The 22,112-nt window shown below is 39.4% G+C and overlaps 1 protein-coding gene across 1 annotated transcript in view; it reads right to left on the bottom strand.

Moving 5' to 3' along the window:
* Positions 1–22,112, bottom strand: part of EYS (eyes shut homolog) — a gene marked incomplete at its 3' end in the record, with an annotated part of 771,151 nt that overhangs the window by 33,147 nt on the left and 715,892 nt on the right. Inside the window, exon 40 of the mRNA XM_057418821.1 lies at positions 21,530–21,750. Coding sequence (XP_057274804.1) covers positions 21,530–21,750 — 221 coding nt within the window. The remainder of the gene's footprint in view (positions 1–21,529; positions 21,751–22,112) is intronic.

Here is a 22,112-nt window from a genome sequence, read left to right as displayed (position 1 = left end):
ACTGACAGGGATGGAGCATTCACAACCTCCATGGGCAACCTATTCCAGTGCCTCACCACCCTAACAGGAAAGAATTTCCTTCTTATATCTAATCTAAATTTCCCCTGTTTAAGTTTTAACCCATTACCCCTTGTCCTGTCACTACAGTCTCTAATGAAGTGTCCCTCCCCAGCACCCCTATAGGCCCCCTTCAGATACTGGAAGGCTGCTATGAGGTCTCCATGGAGCCTTCTCTTCTCCAGCCTGAACAGCCCCAACTTTCTCAGCCTGTCTTCATACGGGAAGTGCTCCAGTCCCCTGATCATCCTCGTGGCCCTCCTCTGGACTTGTTCCAACAGTTCCATGTCCTTTCTATGTTGAGGACACAGGAACTGCACACAGTACTCCAGGTGAGGTCTCACAAGAGCAGAGTGGAAGGGCAGGCTCACCTCCTTCTCCCTGCTGGTCATGTTCCTTTTGATGCAGCCCAGGATACGGTTGGCTTTCTGGGCTGCGAGCGCACACTGCCAGCTCATGTTCATTTTCTCATCGACCAACACCCCCAAGTCCTTCTCCGCAGGGCTGCTCTGAATCTCTTCTCTGCCCAACCTGTAGCTGTGCCTGGGATTGCTCCGACCCAGGTGTAGGACCTTGCACTTGGCACGGTTACACTTCATGAGGATGGCATCAGCCCACCTCACAAGCGTGTCAAGGTCCCTCTGGATGGCATTCTTTCCCTCCAGGGTATCAACCCAACCACACAGCTTGGTGTCATCGGCAAACTTGCTGAGGGCGCACTCAATCCCACTGTCCATGTCAGTGACAAAGATGTTAAACAAGACCAGTCCCAACACCGATCCCTGAGGGACACCACTCGTTACTGGTCTCTAGGCGGACATTGAGCCATTGACCACAACTCTTTGTGTGCGGCCATCCAGCCAGTTCTTTATCCACCGAGCGGTCCATCCATCAAATTGATGTCTCTCCAATTTAGAGGCAAGAATGTCGTGTGGGACAGCGTCGAACACTTTACACAAGTCCAGGTAGATGACATCAACTGCTCTACCCCTGTCCATCAGTTCTGTAGCTCCCTCATAGAAGGCCACCAAATTGGTCAGGCAGGATTTCCCCTTAGTGAAGCCATGCTGGCTGGCTCCAAGCACCTCGTTGATTTTCATGTGCCTTAGCATGCCATCCAGGAGAATCTGCTCCAAGATGTTGCTAGGCACAGAGGTGAGACTGACTGGTCTGTAATTCCCTGGGTCATCCATTTTCCCCGTCTTGAAAATGGGGGTTATATTTCCCTTTTTCCAGTTGTTGGGAACTTCCTCTGACTGCCATGATTTCTCAAATATGATGGCCAGCGGCTTCGCAACTTCATTTGCCACCTCCTTCAGGACCTGCGGATGGATTTCATCAGGACCCATGGACTTAAGCAAGTCTGCTCTTTTGAAGTCCAGGCCATTGAGCTTGCTGTGCGCTCTTCTCACTGTCCTGAGGATCTCAAATTCGACCATCTCGTGATCGCTGCATCCAAGGCTGCCCTGCAGAGTCACATTTCCAACGAGCCCTTCTCTGTTAATGAGCACGAGGTCAAGCATGGCACCTCTCCTTGTCGGCTCCTCTATTACTTGCAGAAGGAAGTTGTTTTCTGCACAATCGAGGAACCTCCTGGATTGCTTGTGCTGGGCCGTACCGTCCTTCCAACAGATGTCAGGGTGGTTGAAGTCACCCATGAGAACAAGGGCCTGCGAGCATGAGGCTTTTCCTATCTGTCTATGGAGTGCTTCATCCACAGGTTCTCCTTGATCAGGCGGTCTGTAACAGATCCCACAGTAATGTCTCCCATAGCTATATTCCCTTTAACCCTGACCCACAAACTCTCTGTGGACTGCTCACCTGTCCCCAGACAGAGTTCCGTACTCTCCAGCCTATCCCTAACATAAAGGGCAACTCCCCCTCCCTGCCTGCCAGGCCTGTCTTTTCTAAAGAGCCTGTAACCTGCCATTCCAACAGTCCAGTCATAGGAGCCATCCCACCATGTTTCTGTGATGCCTATTATATCATACCTCCATAGACTTGCACACTTCTCTAATTCCTCTTGTTTGTTCTCCATACTACAGGCATTTGTATAGAGGCATCTGAGCCAAGCTCCAACTGAAGCTGGCTCATTGGCTGGAGCAGCTGGGATATCTCTGCATTGCTCCAAGCATTTATTATAGGTGCTGGCAACTGACTGGGTGTGTTGGAATGGAATGACGCCCCCCCTCCCCCAACACATCTAGTTTAAAGCCTCTTGAGCTAATATTTGTTCAGCTAGCAGTGGGCTCTAAGGAACATACCAGGTTGTTGTATTTCAGCAACATTAAACACATTCTAACACCTATCGTATTTAAAGGCAAACGTGACAATTGACTTGATATTAGTTCAGAGGTTACAGTCCATCCGTGTCATTATTCATCAGGCCTGTGTGGATCACTGAGTCACTCTATGGAAAGTGTTGAAATGCCATCTCAAGATGAAAAGACTATTTTTGTTTCAAAGGATGAATTCTCAGACTTCTCAGCAACACATACACTTATCCATGACTGCTACTGCTAGAAGTAGAACAGGTTTTGCCCTTTTCTTTGTCCAAGAAGTGAGAAGCTAGTGGATTTCACTCTTCCTAAGTTTCACTTTACACTGACATCCATAGTGACACATGCTGGCAGCAGCAAGCCAGTGACATCACAGCAATTTCTCTCCTACAGAGCCATTCATTCAGCAGTCTGAAATGACTCAAACAGTGCTTTATTGTTCTGCTTTCCATCACTTGTTATACCACACCATCTCTCCCCTTCTAGCTGGCTACATTTCTCTATAACAATAACAAAAGTAAAGTTGGACAACTTTCTAATCAACAGGACTACAGTAATTTTGGTGGTATCCTCCCTGCCCCCAGTCTTTATCTTCTATCCATATAAATCACTTAAGAAGTTCAAGACATTTTTATGTGTCCTTCTAACTGCAGGTCCCTCATTGATTTCTAAGGACGATTCAGCTGAGTATGGCAATGAAACGAGCACCTTAAGAACTTTTATTAGGTTCTAAATGAGAAACTGTTTCTCAGGTTTCCCTCCTGTTGTTTTCTGTTCAGTTCTGTAATGCAGATCAATACAATCCAGATTTATCCTAGATGAACAAAAAGTTTTTGAATGTATCCAGCTGTGGTCTTGATTAGATTTTCACTTCACTGGTACAAATCAGAGTAACTTCACATAAAGCAAGGGGATCTCAGCACCCTAAATTAGTGCAATCTCAGATGTAAACAAGAATCAAGTTCCATTTTTTTTCTTCCTCTGCTGTCAGTGTTAACACGAAACCCTGCATCAGAGGATGGTGTTCCTTTACATATAAACACTGAATTGTACAAATAATAATTTTTAATGATTACAATATTTTGGCAGAGAAGAATATGCCCCTAACATCTGCTGTCAAGAAAGATAATTGGAGATGCTGCCTGAAAGAATATGTACTTCTGCCTCTGTGACTCATATGCCAGTACATAATTTCCGCTTGAAGAAAGGTAAGTGTTCTGAAGAAATGCTGGTTACAGACTGGATTATATTGATTTTATTTCTTTAATACAATCATGTATTCCTGTGTTTTTTTCATAGCACAATGAATTCCTGTGTTGTTTTTTTTTTTCTTGTACTCATTCCACATTCAAAAATGAAAAACAAAACAAAACAAAACAAAGTCATGCCTTTAATGTAATTCCTTTGTTAAAAATGCAGGATAAAAAAAAATATTCTCTGCAAATGACAATAAGTTAGCAGTGCCATGCAGGCTCTTGCCTAAGTGCTTACTCGTTTTACTGTGTAAGGATACCTTCATGAACACAGCATTTCTATTAAAATACATAATTAGCTAAATCTCACTGGAACTACTTACATAAGAAATGCTTTTGGGAGTGAAGAAGCTTGATCAGCCCACATAGAGCACTCTAATGTAGCATAGAAAATGAAATGAAATCAAGAAGAGCATAGGAGGAAAATCTCAGATACCACAATAGTAGTGAAAAAAGAGGATACACTTGAATGGAAAAAACAACAATTTCCCTTCCTTCCCATGCATACAGAATTTTTCATGCCATTATTTACTAGGATAAGCACCCAGAATAATTATTAGGAGTAAGCAACCCTGAATTTTCTGTATTGAAAAAGATACTGCAAAAAGCACAGACCAAAAAAGGTGGGAGCAGTTGCAGAAAATGGCACACACTGCTGGGTATTATTATTCCTGTTCTCCTGAAGTCTTAACGCAGTGGGGAGGAGGGACTGAGGTTATAGGAGAAAAAAAACACCTTTTAAGTGTCTTAAAATATTGCAGTGCACAAAACCACAATCACTATTTAGGTCCCACCAGAGTATAATCTTATTTCTTTTTTCCTTCTGGTAAATCTCAGAGTGTTTCAAATGTTAGAAAGCTAAGGGTTTGAGTTTGGGTGTTGATTTTTTTTTTTCTCCTCTCTATGAAATTTAAGTTCTGTGACATTCCTGCCAAGGTACTGCCAGTAGAAAGGTACTGTAATGAGAAGAAAATTGCTTGAATATGCTACTGGGGGATTTACTTTCTCTGTAGCCCTAATTTTATGTAAATGCTATAAAAAATCTCTGGCAAAACCCAACTGCTAACAGCTCAGCAAAGTCTTCCTTTAGCTCACCTCCAAGATCTACTGCATTTTGTTCAGAGGCTTTAGTGCAAGGTCCATTTCTCTAGATGGGAGTTGGTGGCATTCCAGCTGTAGGTGGCAGTAACCCACAGCTCTTCCATTTCAGAACCTAGTGGAGGATTAAAACCAGCCCGGACACACAGGAGAGTTTCACTCAAATGCAGCAGAACAAAATATAGATAACAAGAATTTTTCCTAGCCAAGGATCCCAGAGTTTTACTGGCAAAGAAAATGAGATTTTGAAGCACCTATTTACTTACATTATGATCTCTGTTTTGTTTTTTTTTTTTAAATTGTATTTGTACAAATCAGGTATTTTTCTTTACCTCAGTTTTGTTTGTTTGCATTTTTGTTTTTCTTTTTGCTTTTGTTTCCTTTCTTTTTTTCTTGGTTTGGTTTTGATTTAGAAAAAGACTATTTTGCTCTTAGACAGTGTATAATCAACTGTCTACAAAGCAAAAAAGGTCAAATTTAACATAAACCCTTTTTCATTTTGTCTACAATTTTCTTTTTGTAAATTGGGGTAACCTGTACCGGATGAACTCAGGATGCTTCAAAAATTCTTTTGGATTTGTGGCTATGGTTGCAGTGTTCTAGTCTATGGAAAGTTAGTTGTACATGTACCTAGCTTCTTAGTGTAAGTTGATGATAAAATACACAAACGATCTGTATCAAGGACTTGAGAATTACACATGTATTGAAGTTACTAAAAGTGCATAATATCAAGACTAGCCTAAAAATAATGGTTATAAATTTTAAACAATTCATACTAAAGAAAATCCCAACCCAAAATATGGGCAAAACCATATTGATAAACAAAATCATATATGTTCATATATATGAATTTATTTATTAATATTATTTATTGTTATACTTATGTAACAATGTACAACTGTTTTTACTACTACACAAATATTTATCCACTAAAAATGGATCAAAGCTGAGGTTTTAACTGCATTAGTTCTAGACAGGAAAGAAAAAAAAAATCCATGTTCATTTCAATTACCATTCTGAACCTGCTCTGCACCTAGCAAGATTAGTTCATACCCACAAATATCATCTTGTTCATATTAAATCACAGCATTTTACCATCAAACTAGAGGACAAGAAGCCTCTCATTTTTAAACTAAGTATAACCCCACATCTGCTCCTAAATCATCTTTGAGCTTTAAAGACCAGCTTGAAAACAAACAAGCAACTGTCAATAAATACAAAGAGTGTCCTGATATTGAATCCTGCTTCATCTAAGCATTGACACTTGCCTTGCAGCAGCTCATATGCAAAACATGCTATCCTACAGATGGAATCCACTCGTCCTTGCTATTAAGCGAAACAGCAGGACCCAGGGAGCATTTGCTGAAGCTGGAAACTGATTTTATAATTTAGCCTTGAATCTTGAGCTGGCATAGCTATCATGTTATAAATCTGGATGCTGAGTCTCAACACTTGTAAAGCAAATAAAATAAACTCCTGATTGCTTTGTCTCTTTTATTGCAGTTTATGCATGCATACTAAAGCTAGATTTCAATGCTAAAAACAACTTATGTTTGTCCACTCAAGGAATTTCAATACCTAACAATTAAATAGGTATCTACCAAGAGCAAAATAAATATGGTTTGTCTTCCTCACTGTTTTTCAAAGCAGGGGGAGTAGCAAGGATACACAAGGACTGCATCAACTTTTAAAATGTGAGTGGCTACATTTAACTTATTGTGTAAACAGATGCACATTTATATATACTGCATTCTTGGTACATCATCCTTGTAACAGTGAGAAATCAAGGAACTGTTTTCCAGGGGCAGTGCAATGCCTGTGTCCCACTTTGACTCTGCTTCCAGGGTTTAAATGAAACTTAAGTAGGTAAATTTCACCCTGGGGAAGATAAGGCTATAAGAATCAGAAACTGAGAGAAAGCACCAGGAAAAGGTATAGGACTGTAACTGTTTCCCTGTAGACTTAAGGCTCAGGTGTGGCATTTAGACCTTCTGTCTAATTGACAGATTTGGTTTTAGTCATAAAGAAAATTCTTTTAGGATGTTCTTGTTTGGATAAAAGCAGAATAGGGTTCTATCAGACATGATTATCAGCTATAAGAGCTTTGTCATATGGAGTAAAAGCACCTTACAGACGGTGTGTCCTGGGAAACAGAAGGGGAGATTCCATTCCAACCCTTTGGCAAACTTTCAAATTACCTTCTCCATTAAATGTGCTTGGGGGAAAGCTAAGAAAAAAGGTTAAAAAGCTGTCCACCTTTACAATACACCATTTATTTGTTAATGGTTCTTATATCCAAATGATTTTCAGTCCAATTTACCGTAGATTTTTCTAAGTGGTTTATTCTTTTCATTACACTAGTGTATTTACCCAGGTAGTGACTCTGATCCATGTAACAATATCATGAATACTAATGAATGCCAAGAATAAAATCTGGATTACATAGAATGATAACATGGTGAAAACAAGCTTAGGTTGAATTTGGGGATTTAAATCAATCTCCGGATATTTTGATAACGTGTGAAGTCCATAATTAATCCCTGAAGATATCCAGGAAAGCGCTTAAATCTGGGTTAACGAACTACCAGGCTTGGTTTCCAGCCTAGAAACATACTGCACTGCTTCTGAAAATGGTTTACAGAATAGAAAAGTAGATGAATAATTGGGTGAGTCTGGCAGCTGGAATATAATGGTGATATGCTATAATATTATATCCTTTTACAACAACAAAAAATCCTGGATGTTCTTCAGCCTTCAGATAGTATCAGTCTTCATGTTTTACTTGAAGATTTGTGTTCAAAATGCTGTTTATAACTCAAAACCCCTTGTTGTTAAGAAGATCTTTTTTTAGGTTGAATGTAGGTTATTGTTGCCATACCATCTTCTAGTATATTTCTGTGTGTTTCTCTATGACTTTTCTTTGGCTTTTCCAGATCCCCAGCCTAAATAATTCTGAAGAAAATAAATAAATTAAAGCTTTGAAAAGTATCAGGGCTAAGACTGACATCAAGAAAGAAGAAAAAAAATAGTTATTTACAGGACAACAATTGTGTAACTTGAACAAACCAGTCATATGTCATTACTACAATTCACTATAAATATACTCCTTCACTAGTCTGTTGGGGATTTTACCTATTTTCTATTGACCTAGTCTTTACAACTGAGGGAGGGGTGAGGGGAGGAGAGAAACAAAATAAACCCTGTCATGGTTTAAACCCTAGCCAGACAGCTTGTTCACTCACTCCCAGTGAGTGGTGCTGGGCTGGAAGCAATTGAGGCCACCCCACTGAGGGCTCTCCCCATCCCTGCTCCCGGAGAGGTGGGGAGGAGAATCAAAAGAGCGCAACTCCCACGGGTTGAGACAAGAACAGTCCAGCAAACAATGTACAACACAAATCACCAGCACTACCACCAACGACAACAATGATAAGAGAAAATAACAAGGGAAGAGAATACAATATCACCCTCTGAGAAATGAGTCCAACCCAGAAGACCCCGTGTCCTTCCGGGTAACTCCCAGTTACCCCCCTGGGCACAATGTGCTGTGGTATGGAATACCTCTTTGGTCACTTTGGGTCAGGTGTCCTGTCTCTGCTTCCTCCTGACTTCCCCTCCTCCCTGGCAGAGCATGAGCCTCACAAAGTCCTTGGTCAGGGTAAACATTACTTAGCAACAACTGAAAACATTGGTATCACCAACAGTGTTCCCAGGCTGGAAGTCAAAACACAGCGCTGCACCAGCTACCAAGAAGGAGAAAAATTGACTGCTACTGCTGAACCCAGGACAACCCAATTGCTCTTAGTACACTCACCAACAATATATATCATAAAACTCCATAGTATAATAACAAGAAGACAATTATGAACAAAGGAATAATACACACAGCACAACTATTATAACCACCATATAATTAAATTATTTGAATACATAGACAGACACATGTGTATCCAGTCACAGAAATGAGTATGAGAAATATCTAAAAATTCAGAAGAGTATTTCATATGCCTTATTTCAATGTCACAATCACATTAGAAGATGATAAGAAGAAGCAGCATGGTAAGTCTTCTATGTAGCTTCTCTTCAGAGCAATGTAATGTTTTCTTAGCTGTCTGTAAAACTCTTTACTGAGGCAATGTCTGAAGAAATCTAATGCACATACTGACCTCCAAGCCAGATGAATTTTCTAAAGCCCACAATAAGGCTAAATTGATGGGCATATTGAGAAGGTGACTCAAATACACAAGAACACATCACCCCATACGGAACTCTCATGCCTTGTGGAGTAATACAAATCATGCCTTGACTCCGCTGATCTTCTAACTCATAACTCTTAAGCACTAGCCAATTTTGAAGCAGAGAAGAATCAATACCATCTGTACCCTTACAAGCACACAAAGAGCATGGTTTAACTGGGTATGACTAATAAGGCTAGTAATAATACAAACACAGCTATTAAAAAATGTGAACTGTTCCTAAAGGAAAGATTAAGTTTTTTGAAGCTATGTAGGACATTTTTATTTAGTAATACAGTACCTTAGGTATGTAATTAAACAGTATTGATACTGAATATTTGATAAATGAAATAGACAACAGACAACTATTACTGAAAATAATGACATGGGCTTCCAAAGTGCTGCTGTGAAATGATTTTTATTGTTCCACAGCTAGTGTGCAGAGATGTTAGATGGCTCCACAGACTATGGAAGATACAAATGCACCCATATTAGAACTTGTGCTGACCACTTCTACTATGATTTGAGGAAACCCAAGAAAGGTCCTGATGAAGGACAAACAGATTTCTGTGGTTCTAGGGTCCTTTTATCTTAATATATCCTAAGACATTACAGGTTTCAGAGAACCAGTCTTGACAACCAACAAATGTTTGGGTCAACAAGGCCAGGCTGGATGGGGCTTTGAGCAACCTGATCTAGTGGAAGATGCCCCTCCCTGTGGCAGCGGACTGGAACTAGACAATCTTTAAGGTCCCTTCCAACTCAAACCATTCTATTATTCTGTGATTCTATGAAGATTAGTTGTTTTGTACATATTTTTCTCCAAAATAGTCTTCTTTTTTTTTTGTCTAAGAGGGATGCACTAATTTTCTACTTAAATCACTGATTATCAGGACACCTAATAATATTTAGATCTTTGATTTTTTTATGAATTTATCTTCTATGCACTGCTTAGAAATAATGCAAAACATCAGTAGGTCCTCCCTAGTAAAAAAAATTAAAAAATAAAACCACCAAAACAAACGAACAAACCCCAACATCCCCCCCCCCAAAAAAAAACAAAACAACAACCCAAAACCCAAACCCAAACCCAAAAAAACCCACATTTCCCTATTTACAACATACAAGGCTAACATTTAATCTGAAATGACTGGAGCCATATGTGGGGAAGACTGTACAAACACCATGTGTACTGGCTCATGACAACAGGCAGAGAGAAGTGAGGTACTAGTGAGGTTAACTTTGCCTTTTAATAGCTGGCTGAACACCCACAGAATATCTCCTTTATTTCTGTCTTTCTCCTCCCTAAAAGCTTATCTTTTAGCTAAGTTTGGCATTTTGGTCACAAAGCCGATTGGCTTTACTAAATCCAAAACCAAAAGCTTATTGGTAAAAAAAATCCCATTTCCTATCTTTCTAAAAAGCAAACTTAAATAAGTGCTGTGACTGAGAAAGAAATAAAGTAGCAAAACGAAATTTGGTGACATCATCTTCTGCATCAAGATGATAACTCATATCCAGACTTATCAAATTCAACAAGATAGCAAAGGTGAAGGAATTTTCTCTCAAATTCTCTGTTCTGTTAAGTGACCTCAGATAAAGTTCACTCTTCCCTTCAATGATAAGCTCCCCGAAGAGGGATTCAGAACAATGATGTTCTCACCCATTCAACTACAGCAGTCAGGACTGATATTTCATAATTTTCTCTTCCCTTATGTAATTTTCATTGCTTGAAGTGTAGAAATCTATCACTAGTAGGTAGGTGTATATTTTAGCTTAGCCGCAAAGGAGTAAATGTTCTAACATACATTACAGATAGTGCATTATTCATCTTCTGCAGTACCAGTCTTGTAATCTTATTGTGATAACTTACAGTAAACAGCTAGAGCATATAATGGGTCCTTATGGAAAACTTGCATATTTCACTAAAAGGATTATCTCTGTGGAATTTTTGAAAACCAGGAGTACAAATAATATGGCATGTTTTCATTTTTTGTACACAAACTACATGACACAACTTATAACAAACAGTACCAGCTAAACTACTTTTCAGAATTTATAGCAGAGTGAAATTCTTATTAAGACTCTGTGCACTACTTCACCAGTTAGACAAATAGGTATAAACAGTGTTTTGAGTATTTCTGTATATATTTAAACATCTCACTGGCCTTGGAAAAAGATTCAATTAATTTTGCTGATATGTGTTTTAAAGCTACTCCAAATAAGATACTCCTTCTGGAATCAAAGCTATCAGAAATGCTGATTTGGTTGTGTTGTAATTCTCAAAAGCAACATTAGACAGCATTTCTGGGAATTGAGTCAAAGCATTGCAAGATGACTGGTATTAAAATGGCATTTTGGGGATTTCAATACCCACAGTAAAAATTTAGCCATGGCAGCTTCCTTAAGTAAAATTGAATTGAGATTATGTATAAACATCATGTTTAACAAATTTTGTGCACAGCTTTCACATTATCTAACCAGTCAGGAATTTGAAGTGATATTTATATGTGGATGCTTGATTTTTCTTTGTGCTCTGTATTCAGTACATTACTTTTCACATTAATTGAACACTAAATCTGCAGATTTGAGAACATAAGAAATTGTTTTTTCTGCAAATATTTTTAATAGAACTACCACTATACTGCCCACATTAAAAACAGAGAAAGGTTTACTCTTTGAACATCGCTACTTGTTGGCTAGAATTATTTTTCAATTGCCAGAACATGCTATTTCAAAAATAATGTATATTATGATTCAGATTCTAAGGAGTCTATCATATTTTAATCATTAATAAAGAAGTTGCATATTTTAAATGCTTAATAAAAATTAACAACCGTAAAGCACTTGTATGTCCAATAATTTTTAGAATTTTGTATTTCAGTATTTCCTCATACATTATCATAGCATAACCCAAGAAATTTCTTGGGGGTTTATCCCAATTTCCTGGGATGATCCAGGGAATTACAGACCAGTCAGTGTCACCTCTGTGCCTGGCAAAATCTTGGAGCAGTTTCTCCTGGAAGGTATGCTAAGGCACATGAAAAACAACAAGGTGCTTGGTGACAGCCAGCATGGCTTCACTAAGGGGAAATCCTGCCTGACCAATTTGGTGGCCTTCTATGATGGGGCTACAGAACTGATGAACACGGGGACCTTGACACGCTTGTGAGGTGGGCTGATGCCAAACTTATGAGGTTTAACCATGCCAAGTGCAAGGTCCTACACCTGGGTAGGAACAATCCCAGACACAGCTACAGTTTGGGCAGAGACGAGATTCAGAGCAGCCCTGCAGAGAAGGACTTGGGGGTGTTGATCAATGAAAAATGAACATGAGCTGGTATCAGTGTGCGCTCGCAGCCCAGAAAGCCAACCGTATCCTGGGCTGCATCAAAAGGAACGTGACCAGCAGGGAGAAGGAGGTGATCCTGCCCCTCTACTCTGCTCTTCTGAGACCTCATGTGGAGTGCTGTGTGCAGTTCTGGTGTCCTCAACATAAAAAGGACATGGAACTGTTGGAACAAGTCCAGAGGAGGGCCACGAGGATGATCAGGGGACTTGAGCACCTCCCGTATGAAGACAGGCTGAGGAACTTGGGGGCTGTTCAGCCTGGAGAAGAGAAGGCTGCGTGGAAATTTCATAGCAGCCTTCCAGTATCTGAAGGGGGCCTACAAGGATGCTGGGGAGGGACTCTTCATTAGGGACTGTAGTGACAGGACAAGGGGTAACGGGTTAAAACTTAAACAGGGGAAGTTTAGATTGGATATAAGAAGGAAATTCTTTCCTGTGAGGGTGGTGAGGCACTGGAATAGGTTGCCCATGGAGGTTGTGAATGCTCCATCCCTAGCGGTCATTTTTTTTCTCAATACTACTGTAATCTGAGTAATATAATGCTTAAGAAATGTAGTACACTAAAATGTGAATCTGTTTCTGATGATACTACAGACACAACTAGTGTAATTAATTCAGTCTTGAAATAGATATCCTACCACAAACGTGAGCACTTTACTAACTGAACTTCAAGGGCAAGAAGCAGAGTTTAAAATTTCTGGTTTTGCTCCAAGGAAAAGTAAGGTGGGAGAAATGCAGAGTTAGTTCAGAAAAAAGTATTGGGTTAAGCCAAATGCAATTCCTTTTGCCAGAAACATCAACCTCAGTAAATGGATTCTCTATCTGTTAATACCTAGTGTTAAGAAAATTGGAGATGAAATTTTCTTTTTTGTGTACTTGATTTTCCTGTGAAAATATGATGCAAGAAACAAATGTCCAACAGGGTTTTGGTCACTCTGAGAAGCTTAACAGCATTCTTTCATAATCTTCAAAAGTGACATTAAAGATTTTTCTTAGACATTATGGCATTATTTTTTTCCTAAGATCATGTAGAACCTGAAATGATGAAATCTGAAATGATGAAATGATGAAACCTGAAATCTCTCTTCCAGAAAAAGAAAACCATCTGGAAATAAATTTAAATTAATTCTTCTTTTCACTAAAGCTCAATGTGAAGTTATTATTGGAAAAAACAACGAATTTCGAAGTGTGAATCTCCTTTATAAGTACCAAACTCCGGCTATACTAGTCTCATTTAAAGTACAGGATCCAAAAAATTCAAGCCCTCTAATTCGCCTTCCTAAGTAATTGTGCATGTAAACTTTAATCAAAATAATAATACCAGCAGTTTGATGAGTTGTACAACGTGAACATCTTTAGCATTGACAGCATAGTATTGCCTAAAAAACAGCCCTTTAAAAGAAAGCAGATTAACATCTTCACACAAATCATATTATATACAATTCCTATGTAAGTTCATATGACACAAATTCTGAAAAGTTATAGGAATACACAGCTCCCTTTTGGAAATCTTATTCCTTTGCAAAACAACTAAAATGAAATTTAATCCCTTTGTTTGGTTTGTCTTTCTGCAAGAGTTGAATACAATGGAACTTAAAATATCTAGTCTGGATTTAATATGGATCATATTGAAGTTAAACCAGGATTCATTGTAAAAATTCCAACAAACGGATGTTCTAGATAATGTTGGCTGAGTCTCTTAGTCTATAAAACAGACCTGTAACAAGATCTGTGATACAGGATCAACCCTGTTATTTCTGACAAGCTTGTTCCTTTGTTACCTAGAAACACCTACATCTAAAGCAGTGATAGGAAACCCATGAACAATTCTAAAATGTATTTCTGGCACATGATCTAGGAAAGGTTCACCTTGACTACCCTTTGAAATGGAAAAAAAGAAGTAAAAATATTTTAACATCTTAGTGTCTCCAAGTTTGGAGCTCTTTCTTTTTTCTTCCTTAAAAAAATCATACTGTCTTTTCTTACTGTTTATTTTAATTAACATTTAGGATTTATACTAAAAGGAGACCACATTTCTTAAGTCACTCTACTTGGTTTCCCCAGTATGTGCAACACTTGAAGTTCTATCACTTAACCAAGTTCAACTATAAAATTTCCTTTAACTTACAAGAAAGCTAACCTAGACCTCATTTTATAATTAAAAAAAAACAATAAACCTTATCAGATTATTTGGTAATCAGATCTTTAAGACTTAACAAGAATTGTATGATGCTGTAGCATGCGGCATGCAGTTTCTGAAGTATGATTTAAAATATTTACACCTGGGTCAGAGCAATCCGAGGCACAGCTACAGGTTGGGCAGAGAAGAGATTCAGAGCAGCCCTGCAGAGAAGGGCTTGGGGGTGCTGGTCGGTGAGAAAATGAACATGAGCTGGCAGTGTGCGCTTGCAGCCCAGAAAGCCAACCATATCCTGGGCTGCATCAAAAGAAGCATGACCAGCAGGCTGAAGGAGGTGATCCTGCCCTTCCACTCTGCTCTTGTGAGACCTCACCTGGAGTACTGTGTGCAGTTCCTGTGTCCTCAACATAAAAAGGACATGGAACTGTTGGAACAAGTCCAGAGAAGGGCCACGAGGATGATCAGGGGACTGGAGCACCTCCCATATGAAGACAGGCTGAGGAACTTGGGGCTGTTCAGCCTGGAGAAGAGAAGGCTGCATGGAGACCTCATAGCAGCCTTCCAGGATCTGAAGGGGGCCTATAAGGATGCTGGAGAGGGACTCTTCATTAGGGACTGTAGTGACAGGACAAGGGGTAATGGGTTAAAACTTAAACAGGGGAAGTTTAGGTGGGATATAAGAAGGAAGTTCTTTCCTGTGAGGGTGGTGAGGCACTGGAATAGGTTGCCCATGGAGGTTGTGAATGCTCCGTCCCTGGCAGTGTTCAAGGCCAGGTTGGAGGAGGCCTTGGGTGATATGGTTTAGAGTAAGGTGTCCCTGCCCATGGCAGGGGGGTTGGAACTAGATGATCTTAAGGTCCTTTCCAACCCTAATTATTCTATGATTCTATGATTCTATATGGCTTTTCCTATTAATAGCTGAAAAGGTATAATCCAAATGAGACCCACATATCCATGAAGGTATTATTTCTTACATTATCAGGAGATGAAAATTAAAAAATTACATTCCTTTTGTATTTGTGGTGATTACAGGATTCATGGCAGTTGAAATCTGAAGATAAATGTCTCTCTATTGAAATTTATTGCTAATTGAGTTTGATTTTTCAGTCTTGGTTAATTGATTAACATTAATGGACCCATCTGCTGCACCAATATACGGGAACAACAGTAAGAATAATCACTATGAGAACAGTTTGAGACACTGGAAACATGATTGTGGGAGCAATTAACTCAAGATTGTACTCTCCACTCTAAAAACTAAGCTGGTCTATGTTTACGTTTTGTTGAGTCTATACAATTTAAAACAAATGTATTCATCAACTTCTACTAGTGTAGTGTCTGTCATAATTGTCAGATCATTGATGGAGTAATTTTATGAGTTTATTTCCCATACAGATGTGTCTTATTAACACTATGCTTGGTTTGGATCATATGAACAGGGGCCACTCAGAATGTTAAAGAGTTTCCTAGGTTAATCTTTCCATGCCTTTTTCAAACATACACTTTAAAATCCAATGAGCTTTGAATTTACTAAATTAATCATGGAACTATATGACATTCAAATGATAAATTTATCAAATAGTTGTCATATTTTTTCCTCTGAAATTAATCAGTCTCTGGAATTTTACATTAGCATGGCTATAAGTGCAGTAAAAGAGCTAGTGAACTTGCAAAAGTGCTTGTAAAATCAATAAATCTTTTATGCAGGAGAGTACTTTGTTTTTAAAACTAATAAAATAATCGCTATGTAAAGAATTAGAAATTTACATTTGTACTGAACCACTCACCTGATACAGCATATATTTAAATAATCTTGAAACAGAATAGCTTTTGTGCTGTTGTGCCGGTTTTGGCTAGGTTAGAGTTACTTCGGAATAGCTAGGATGGGGCTATGTTTTGGATTTGGTCTGGAATCAGTGTTGATAACACAGAGCTGTTTCAGTTATTGCTGTGCAGTGCTGGCACAGAGTCAAGGCCTTTTCTGCCTCTCAGACCACCAGTGAGTAGGCTGGGGTTGCACAAGGAGTTCGGAGGGGGCACAGCCAGGACAGCTGACCAAACTGACTGCAGGGACATCCCATACTGTATGATGTCATGTGTAACAACAAATAGCTAGAGGAAGAAGAAAGAGGGGACTTTTGGTGTGGTGTCATTTGTCTTCCCAAGTAACTGTTACGCATCAAGGAGCCCTGCTTTCCTGCAGATGGCTGAACACCTGCCTGCCAATGGGAAGTGGGGAATGCATTACTTGTTATGCTTTGCTTGTGTGTGTGGCTTCTGCTTCACTTACTAAACTGTCTTTAACTGAACCCACCTGTTTTCTCACTTTTTCAATTCTCTCCCCATCTCAACAGGAGGAGGGGCAGCAAGCGGATCATGTTAAACCATGACACATGTACAGAGATATTTTAGTCAAAATAAAAAAGGAACCTATGTAACTTTTTTTTTTTTAACAAAAACAGAATGTGTCTTAGCTTAAAAATAATTCAGACAACTAAAGATTTCTAGTTCCACAATATATGTTACACTCAGTAGTATCATGGGAAAATGGTGATTGTGCAGCCCATCCCTATCTCCAAGGCCTTGCCTGGCCACCTCAGGGTTGTGCCTGATCTTGGTTCCTCTCACTGGGCTTCATCCTGATCCCCCATGAATGTCCCAGCCTTGTCTCTGCCCATCCCCATTATTATGCCCAGGGATGTACCTGATGCCCAAGCCTGGCTGCCCCAGAGCCCTCCAGCTGCCCTGCTTGTGTGAGGGGCACAGGGATGGACCTTGGCTGCCAGGCTCTGCCCTACCTGGCCCCTGGGGAGCACCTGATGCAGAAAATGGCCAGACCAAGAGGAGCAGCTGGCCTCTTCTGCATCCTGAAATTCTGCATCTGAGAACTAGGGACACTAATCCCTGTCTCTCATTATCAAAAATACAAAGAAAACATTTTTCCTATCAAATAAATTTCTTCTGCATAATTATTGTAATTAATAAAATGAACACTACAGTACCATTTTTGTACTCAATGAAGAAAACCAAATAACTTTCTTTTAAGAATGACCATAAAAATTGTTTCTTATGAAACACACTTGTTTGCTGACAGTATGTGATGACAAGCTCCAGTGTTCGTTATAAAACACAGCTGAGGTATTTGTGCCTTTTCAGAAGCAAAAGCTTTAATTAGTTGCCAAGAACCTGAAGAATAACACACACTAAAAAATATTTTTTCATGACACTAAATACTGTAATTGAAAGAACTGGCAAAATTTTAAACGTCAATAATACTTTCATATGAATTGTCAAAGCGTTGCTTGTTTTGCCTGTTTTTTTTTAATCCAATTAAGTTGTTTTACAGTAATGAATACACAAATGGACAATTAATGGTGTAGATGGTAATATTTTTTAACATTATAGATTATTTATAGCTCTCATTGGCTTCAGTCTCCTGAATGCAAACTCATTATCTGAAGATAACACAGTTGTACAGTCCACATGCACCACTTGAACACTGGGTCTGACGCTTGGAAATTTTTCCTCATATACTATACACAAAATGTTCATCTCTGGCTTTTCAATTCTCCTGCTCCACACATGCCATTGTGTGACTCAAGATGATGTGACAAGTTGATGACCAGTAATTAATCAAATAATTGCTAGCATAAAGCAACAAAGTGTGGGGATAAACTTGTGTCTTTGAGATAAATAGGTACCAAATGCTGTTTGTAACCAAAGCACTGAAGTAAAACAGGACTAACACACTCAAAATTGGTCCACTTACTGAATAGAGGTTCGTGCAGTATGAACATTTACTAAATAGATTCCTGATGTTTGCAGGCCCTGCCTGGAAAGAAGTACAGGAAGAGTCCTGTAATCTCTCATCATTCAGGAGATGCTTTGCCTACTGAAGCACTGGCCTTAGGTCATAAGGCAGAAGGCAGCAGATTGATAAACAAACTGCAAGCATTCAGAGGTTCTGGAGCCAGACCAGCTAAGGCTGCTCAGGCATATGTAAGTCATTCTTATCTGCTCACGCCTGTGGAAAATGGAATCAGTATACACCAAAGTGAAGCATTCCCCAGAGGGGTTTCTGACTGGCACTCTGTCAGGTAGAGTCTGTGTAAAATGCCTGCCAGTACTCCTGAAAAATGGCTGCTAGCACAGGCAAATTTTCATCCCAGCTTGACACCTTGTTTACATCATCTATCAAGAAATTGGTGAAGTGAGGTAGACGACTTATCAATAAGTGAATCTTTTAAGTCTGTCACTCTTAGCAAAGCAAAAGCCATTTGGTTGATTACATGGTATACAGTGACGGAGCAGTATTCTCTCACATATATGTTTAACTCTCCAGGAAAGGGAATGTTGCATACACTGTAGACAAACTGAAGCTTCAGGGCTTTGGGAGGCAGGAATTGCTCCTCTGAAGACCACTACCTAGTAACCTATCCAAGGGAGACTTCCAAATCCTGAGAAGTAATTTGTTGTGATAGTTTTTGTTGGCAGCCTTGACACCTAAGAGGAATGATCAGCCTCTTATAAAGAAAAAGCTACTCTGTCAAGTGAACAGGCTGAATTCAGAGCTGCAGAAATTGGATGCAAGAAATGGCAGCTAGATCTTCCTAGCAATGTGAAACTTACTCAACATGAACACCTTGTGAACTGACTGAAGAATGTGTGCGTGGACATACAAAAACCAGCAAACCAGGTGAGAAGAGAGGAACCTCCCTTGACCCACTAATGCAGGATGCTGTTGGCTTGCTTTGTTACTAGGGCACTTTGCTGACTCATGGTCAACTAGTATATCAGAACTAGCAAGCCTGTGCAGCTGCTTTCTAGCCAGTCAAATCTGCTTCCAGATGGAATTTCTGTTACTGATCCTTTGCTCTTTTTGAGCCTGCCCTTCAGCCAGTTTACAGCTCACCTCATTGTGCACTTACCTAGCCAGTACTTAATCAATTTGTCATGGGAGGCAGTGTTGAAACCTTACTAAAGTTGAGTAAATAACATCCAGTGCTCTCCCCTCATCTGTCAGTGCAGTCATCTCATTGTGGAAGGCTATAGAGTTGGTTAAGTACAATTTCCCCTTCACAAATCCATTGTGAGCACTTCCAACCTCTTCCTTGTCCGTAATGTGTTTGGAAACAGATTTCAGGACAATCTGTTTCTTCAGCTTCCAACAGATCAAAGTGAGGCTAACCATCCTGTAGTTTGTCAGATCTTTCTTTTTGCCCTTCCTGAAAGTAGTCTTCTACTCCTCAGGAACCTCTCCCTTGATCTTTCAGAGATTATCAGGACTGACCTTGCTATGACATCAGATAGCTTCCTCAGCACTCATATGACTCCTATCAGATCCCAAGGACTCATACATATCCAGTTGGTTTGAATGTTCCCTAATCTGATCCTTCTCCACCAAGTATAAATCTTCCTTGCTCCAGACATTCTCCTACATGCCTAAGAGGAAAGGGATTCCTGAAGGTCAGATTTATAAACAAAGACTGAGCCAAAAAAAGCACTGAGTTTCTTAGTCTTTTCTGGATGCTTTGTCACCAGAACACCTGCCCCTTTCATCAGCAAGCTCACATTTTCCCTTCTTCCTTTTGCTGCTGACATATTTTGACTCATTTTGCCTTTGTTTTTTCTCTGCCTGTCTCCTGCCAGCTTAATATCCAGATGGACTTTGGCTTTCCCCATATCTGTGTATTTGGATATTTTCTCTATATTCCTCCCAGGTCACCCAGCCATGCTTTTACCTCTCACATGCTTCCTTTTAATGTTTAAGTTTTGTCAGGAATATTCTGTTCATCCATGCAGGCTTCCTGCCACTTGATTTCCTACTCATTGGAATGGACCATTCTTGGGCTTGGAGGAGGTGATCCTTGAAAATCAGTTGATGGCTGTAGAAAATCATGAAAATCATTCTTCCATAGAACTGCTTATCCCTGGCTTGCACATGGCTTCCTTGTCTCCTCTGGACAGGAGAGCAGTTACCCATTTCAGAACAAAAGCATTTCTGAAAAAGGCTGAGGCCAGCAGTTGGAAAGCAGAAAAGCAGGAAACAAATCCAATAGTCATGAATTATTCAGGACCCAAGCTTTAAATGAAACAGTATTCCATAATGGTAGATAACAAGACAGTCGTTAGAATGCCAGAGATATCAAGGAATAAAAGAGGAAAATCAGACTTATTACTCCCAAGTACACACTCACTTTCACCATTCTGGTAGGCAAATTGTGCTTGTTTTCATAAAGATGCCTTGCTTTCATCTGTACTCTATAGTCAAAAAAGACTTGGAGATCAAAAATCTGTTTGGTGTCCTTTCTGTGCTTACATCAATCAAGAGGGGCAAAGATGCACCTCAAAACTTTGATTCCAGGTGTCCTCAACCTAAGAAGCACACAGTGATCCAGAGCTTTAAAAGGACTTTAGGCTATGTTCTGTTCAGTATTTGCCTTGAGGTACAATTTTTAAAATAGACATGGCAGCTACTTCACAAATATTACCAGTTTTAAACAGAAGCATGGTTCTCAAATGCTAACTGCCTTAGGCAGCGATCAAGTTGCTGTGCCCCAGTAGAACCATCATTCAGCTGAAATATCATCCTCTGTGCTTTTAACCCATGTCACTTTTGGACCCCATTTCCTCTTCCAGCATGATGAACTTTAACTTTCAAAGGTTCTTTGACAATGATTCTTCACACATCCTGAAGGTGGTCTTACCTGTTAGTGTTTTCATAGCATGATACTGAAGGCCTATGCTGTGTATCCAGGAGTACACCATGAAGATGTGTGAGGGTACAAGGCTTAAAAATATAGGGAGTTGTTAGACAGAAGAATGGGTCTTATGTGCTTCTGTCCAAAACATCTATAAACAGCCTTGTAGTGGAACTGATCTAGTTGATTGCAAAGTAATTCTGGCAGCAACCCAATACTGTGTTGGCAATGTAATTACATTTTGTATCTTTTTTTCATGTGAGCAAGCAAGCTATCAAATCCCTCTGGTTAGGCATGAGGATGTCACATTTTCTATTTCTGCATTACACAGAATATCATAGTAATTTTTCACGAAGGACGAATCTACCAGTCACAGAGTATAAACAGATGATAAAATGATTAAAGGGGTGACTCTCACCTTGTGCAGGTACCACCATTGTGACATGGATGATAATCACATATTGGAACATTGCAATTCTCAACATTCCTCCCTCCAAGAGCCTCATCTATGATGAATAACTCTTTGTTGTTAACTTGAAAATCCCTAATGCATCCTTTATAGCCTTGTATCTGTCCAGCACATTGATGAACCTCTTCATGAACAGGAACATTTCCAAGGAAGATTGATCCAAAGGTGATCTGCAGAAACAAGAAAAAAATTATCAGAAAATAATATTATTTGAAATATTACTGTAAACAACTAGTGAACAATAATTAGAGATAAAGGAAATTGCCATTACTTGAAGCTTGTCAAAAACTATCAAACTTGCTGAAAGGATTATTTTTTCAAATGTGGTTTTGTGGTTTTCTTAAAAAAATAATAATAAAAAGAAGCCATACAAAAGAGTGGTTTATTGCATTTACATATCTTCAAATGTGTAAGACAGCATGCACATGAATTAGAATTTCCAGCCTTAATCATAATAAACATGGTAAGGATTTCTCATTGCTTCCCTCATTCTGTTCTATGAATTTTACATTCATGCTTGAGTCTTGGTGCA

The sequence above is a fragment of the Pezoporus wallicus genome, unplaced genomic scaffold, assembly GCF_028554395.1.
Source record: "Pezoporus wallicus isolate ANWC-B61680 ecotype Strahan unplaced genomic scaffold, APGP_CSIRO_Pwel_v1 contig_4901, whole genome shotgun sequence".
NCBI lineage: Eukaryota > Metazoa > Chordata > Aves > Psittaciformes > Psittacidae > Pezoporus > Pezoporus wallicus.
Note: the sequence above shows the minus strand (reverse complement) of the source record. Positions and strands in the feature narration are given on the sequence as shown.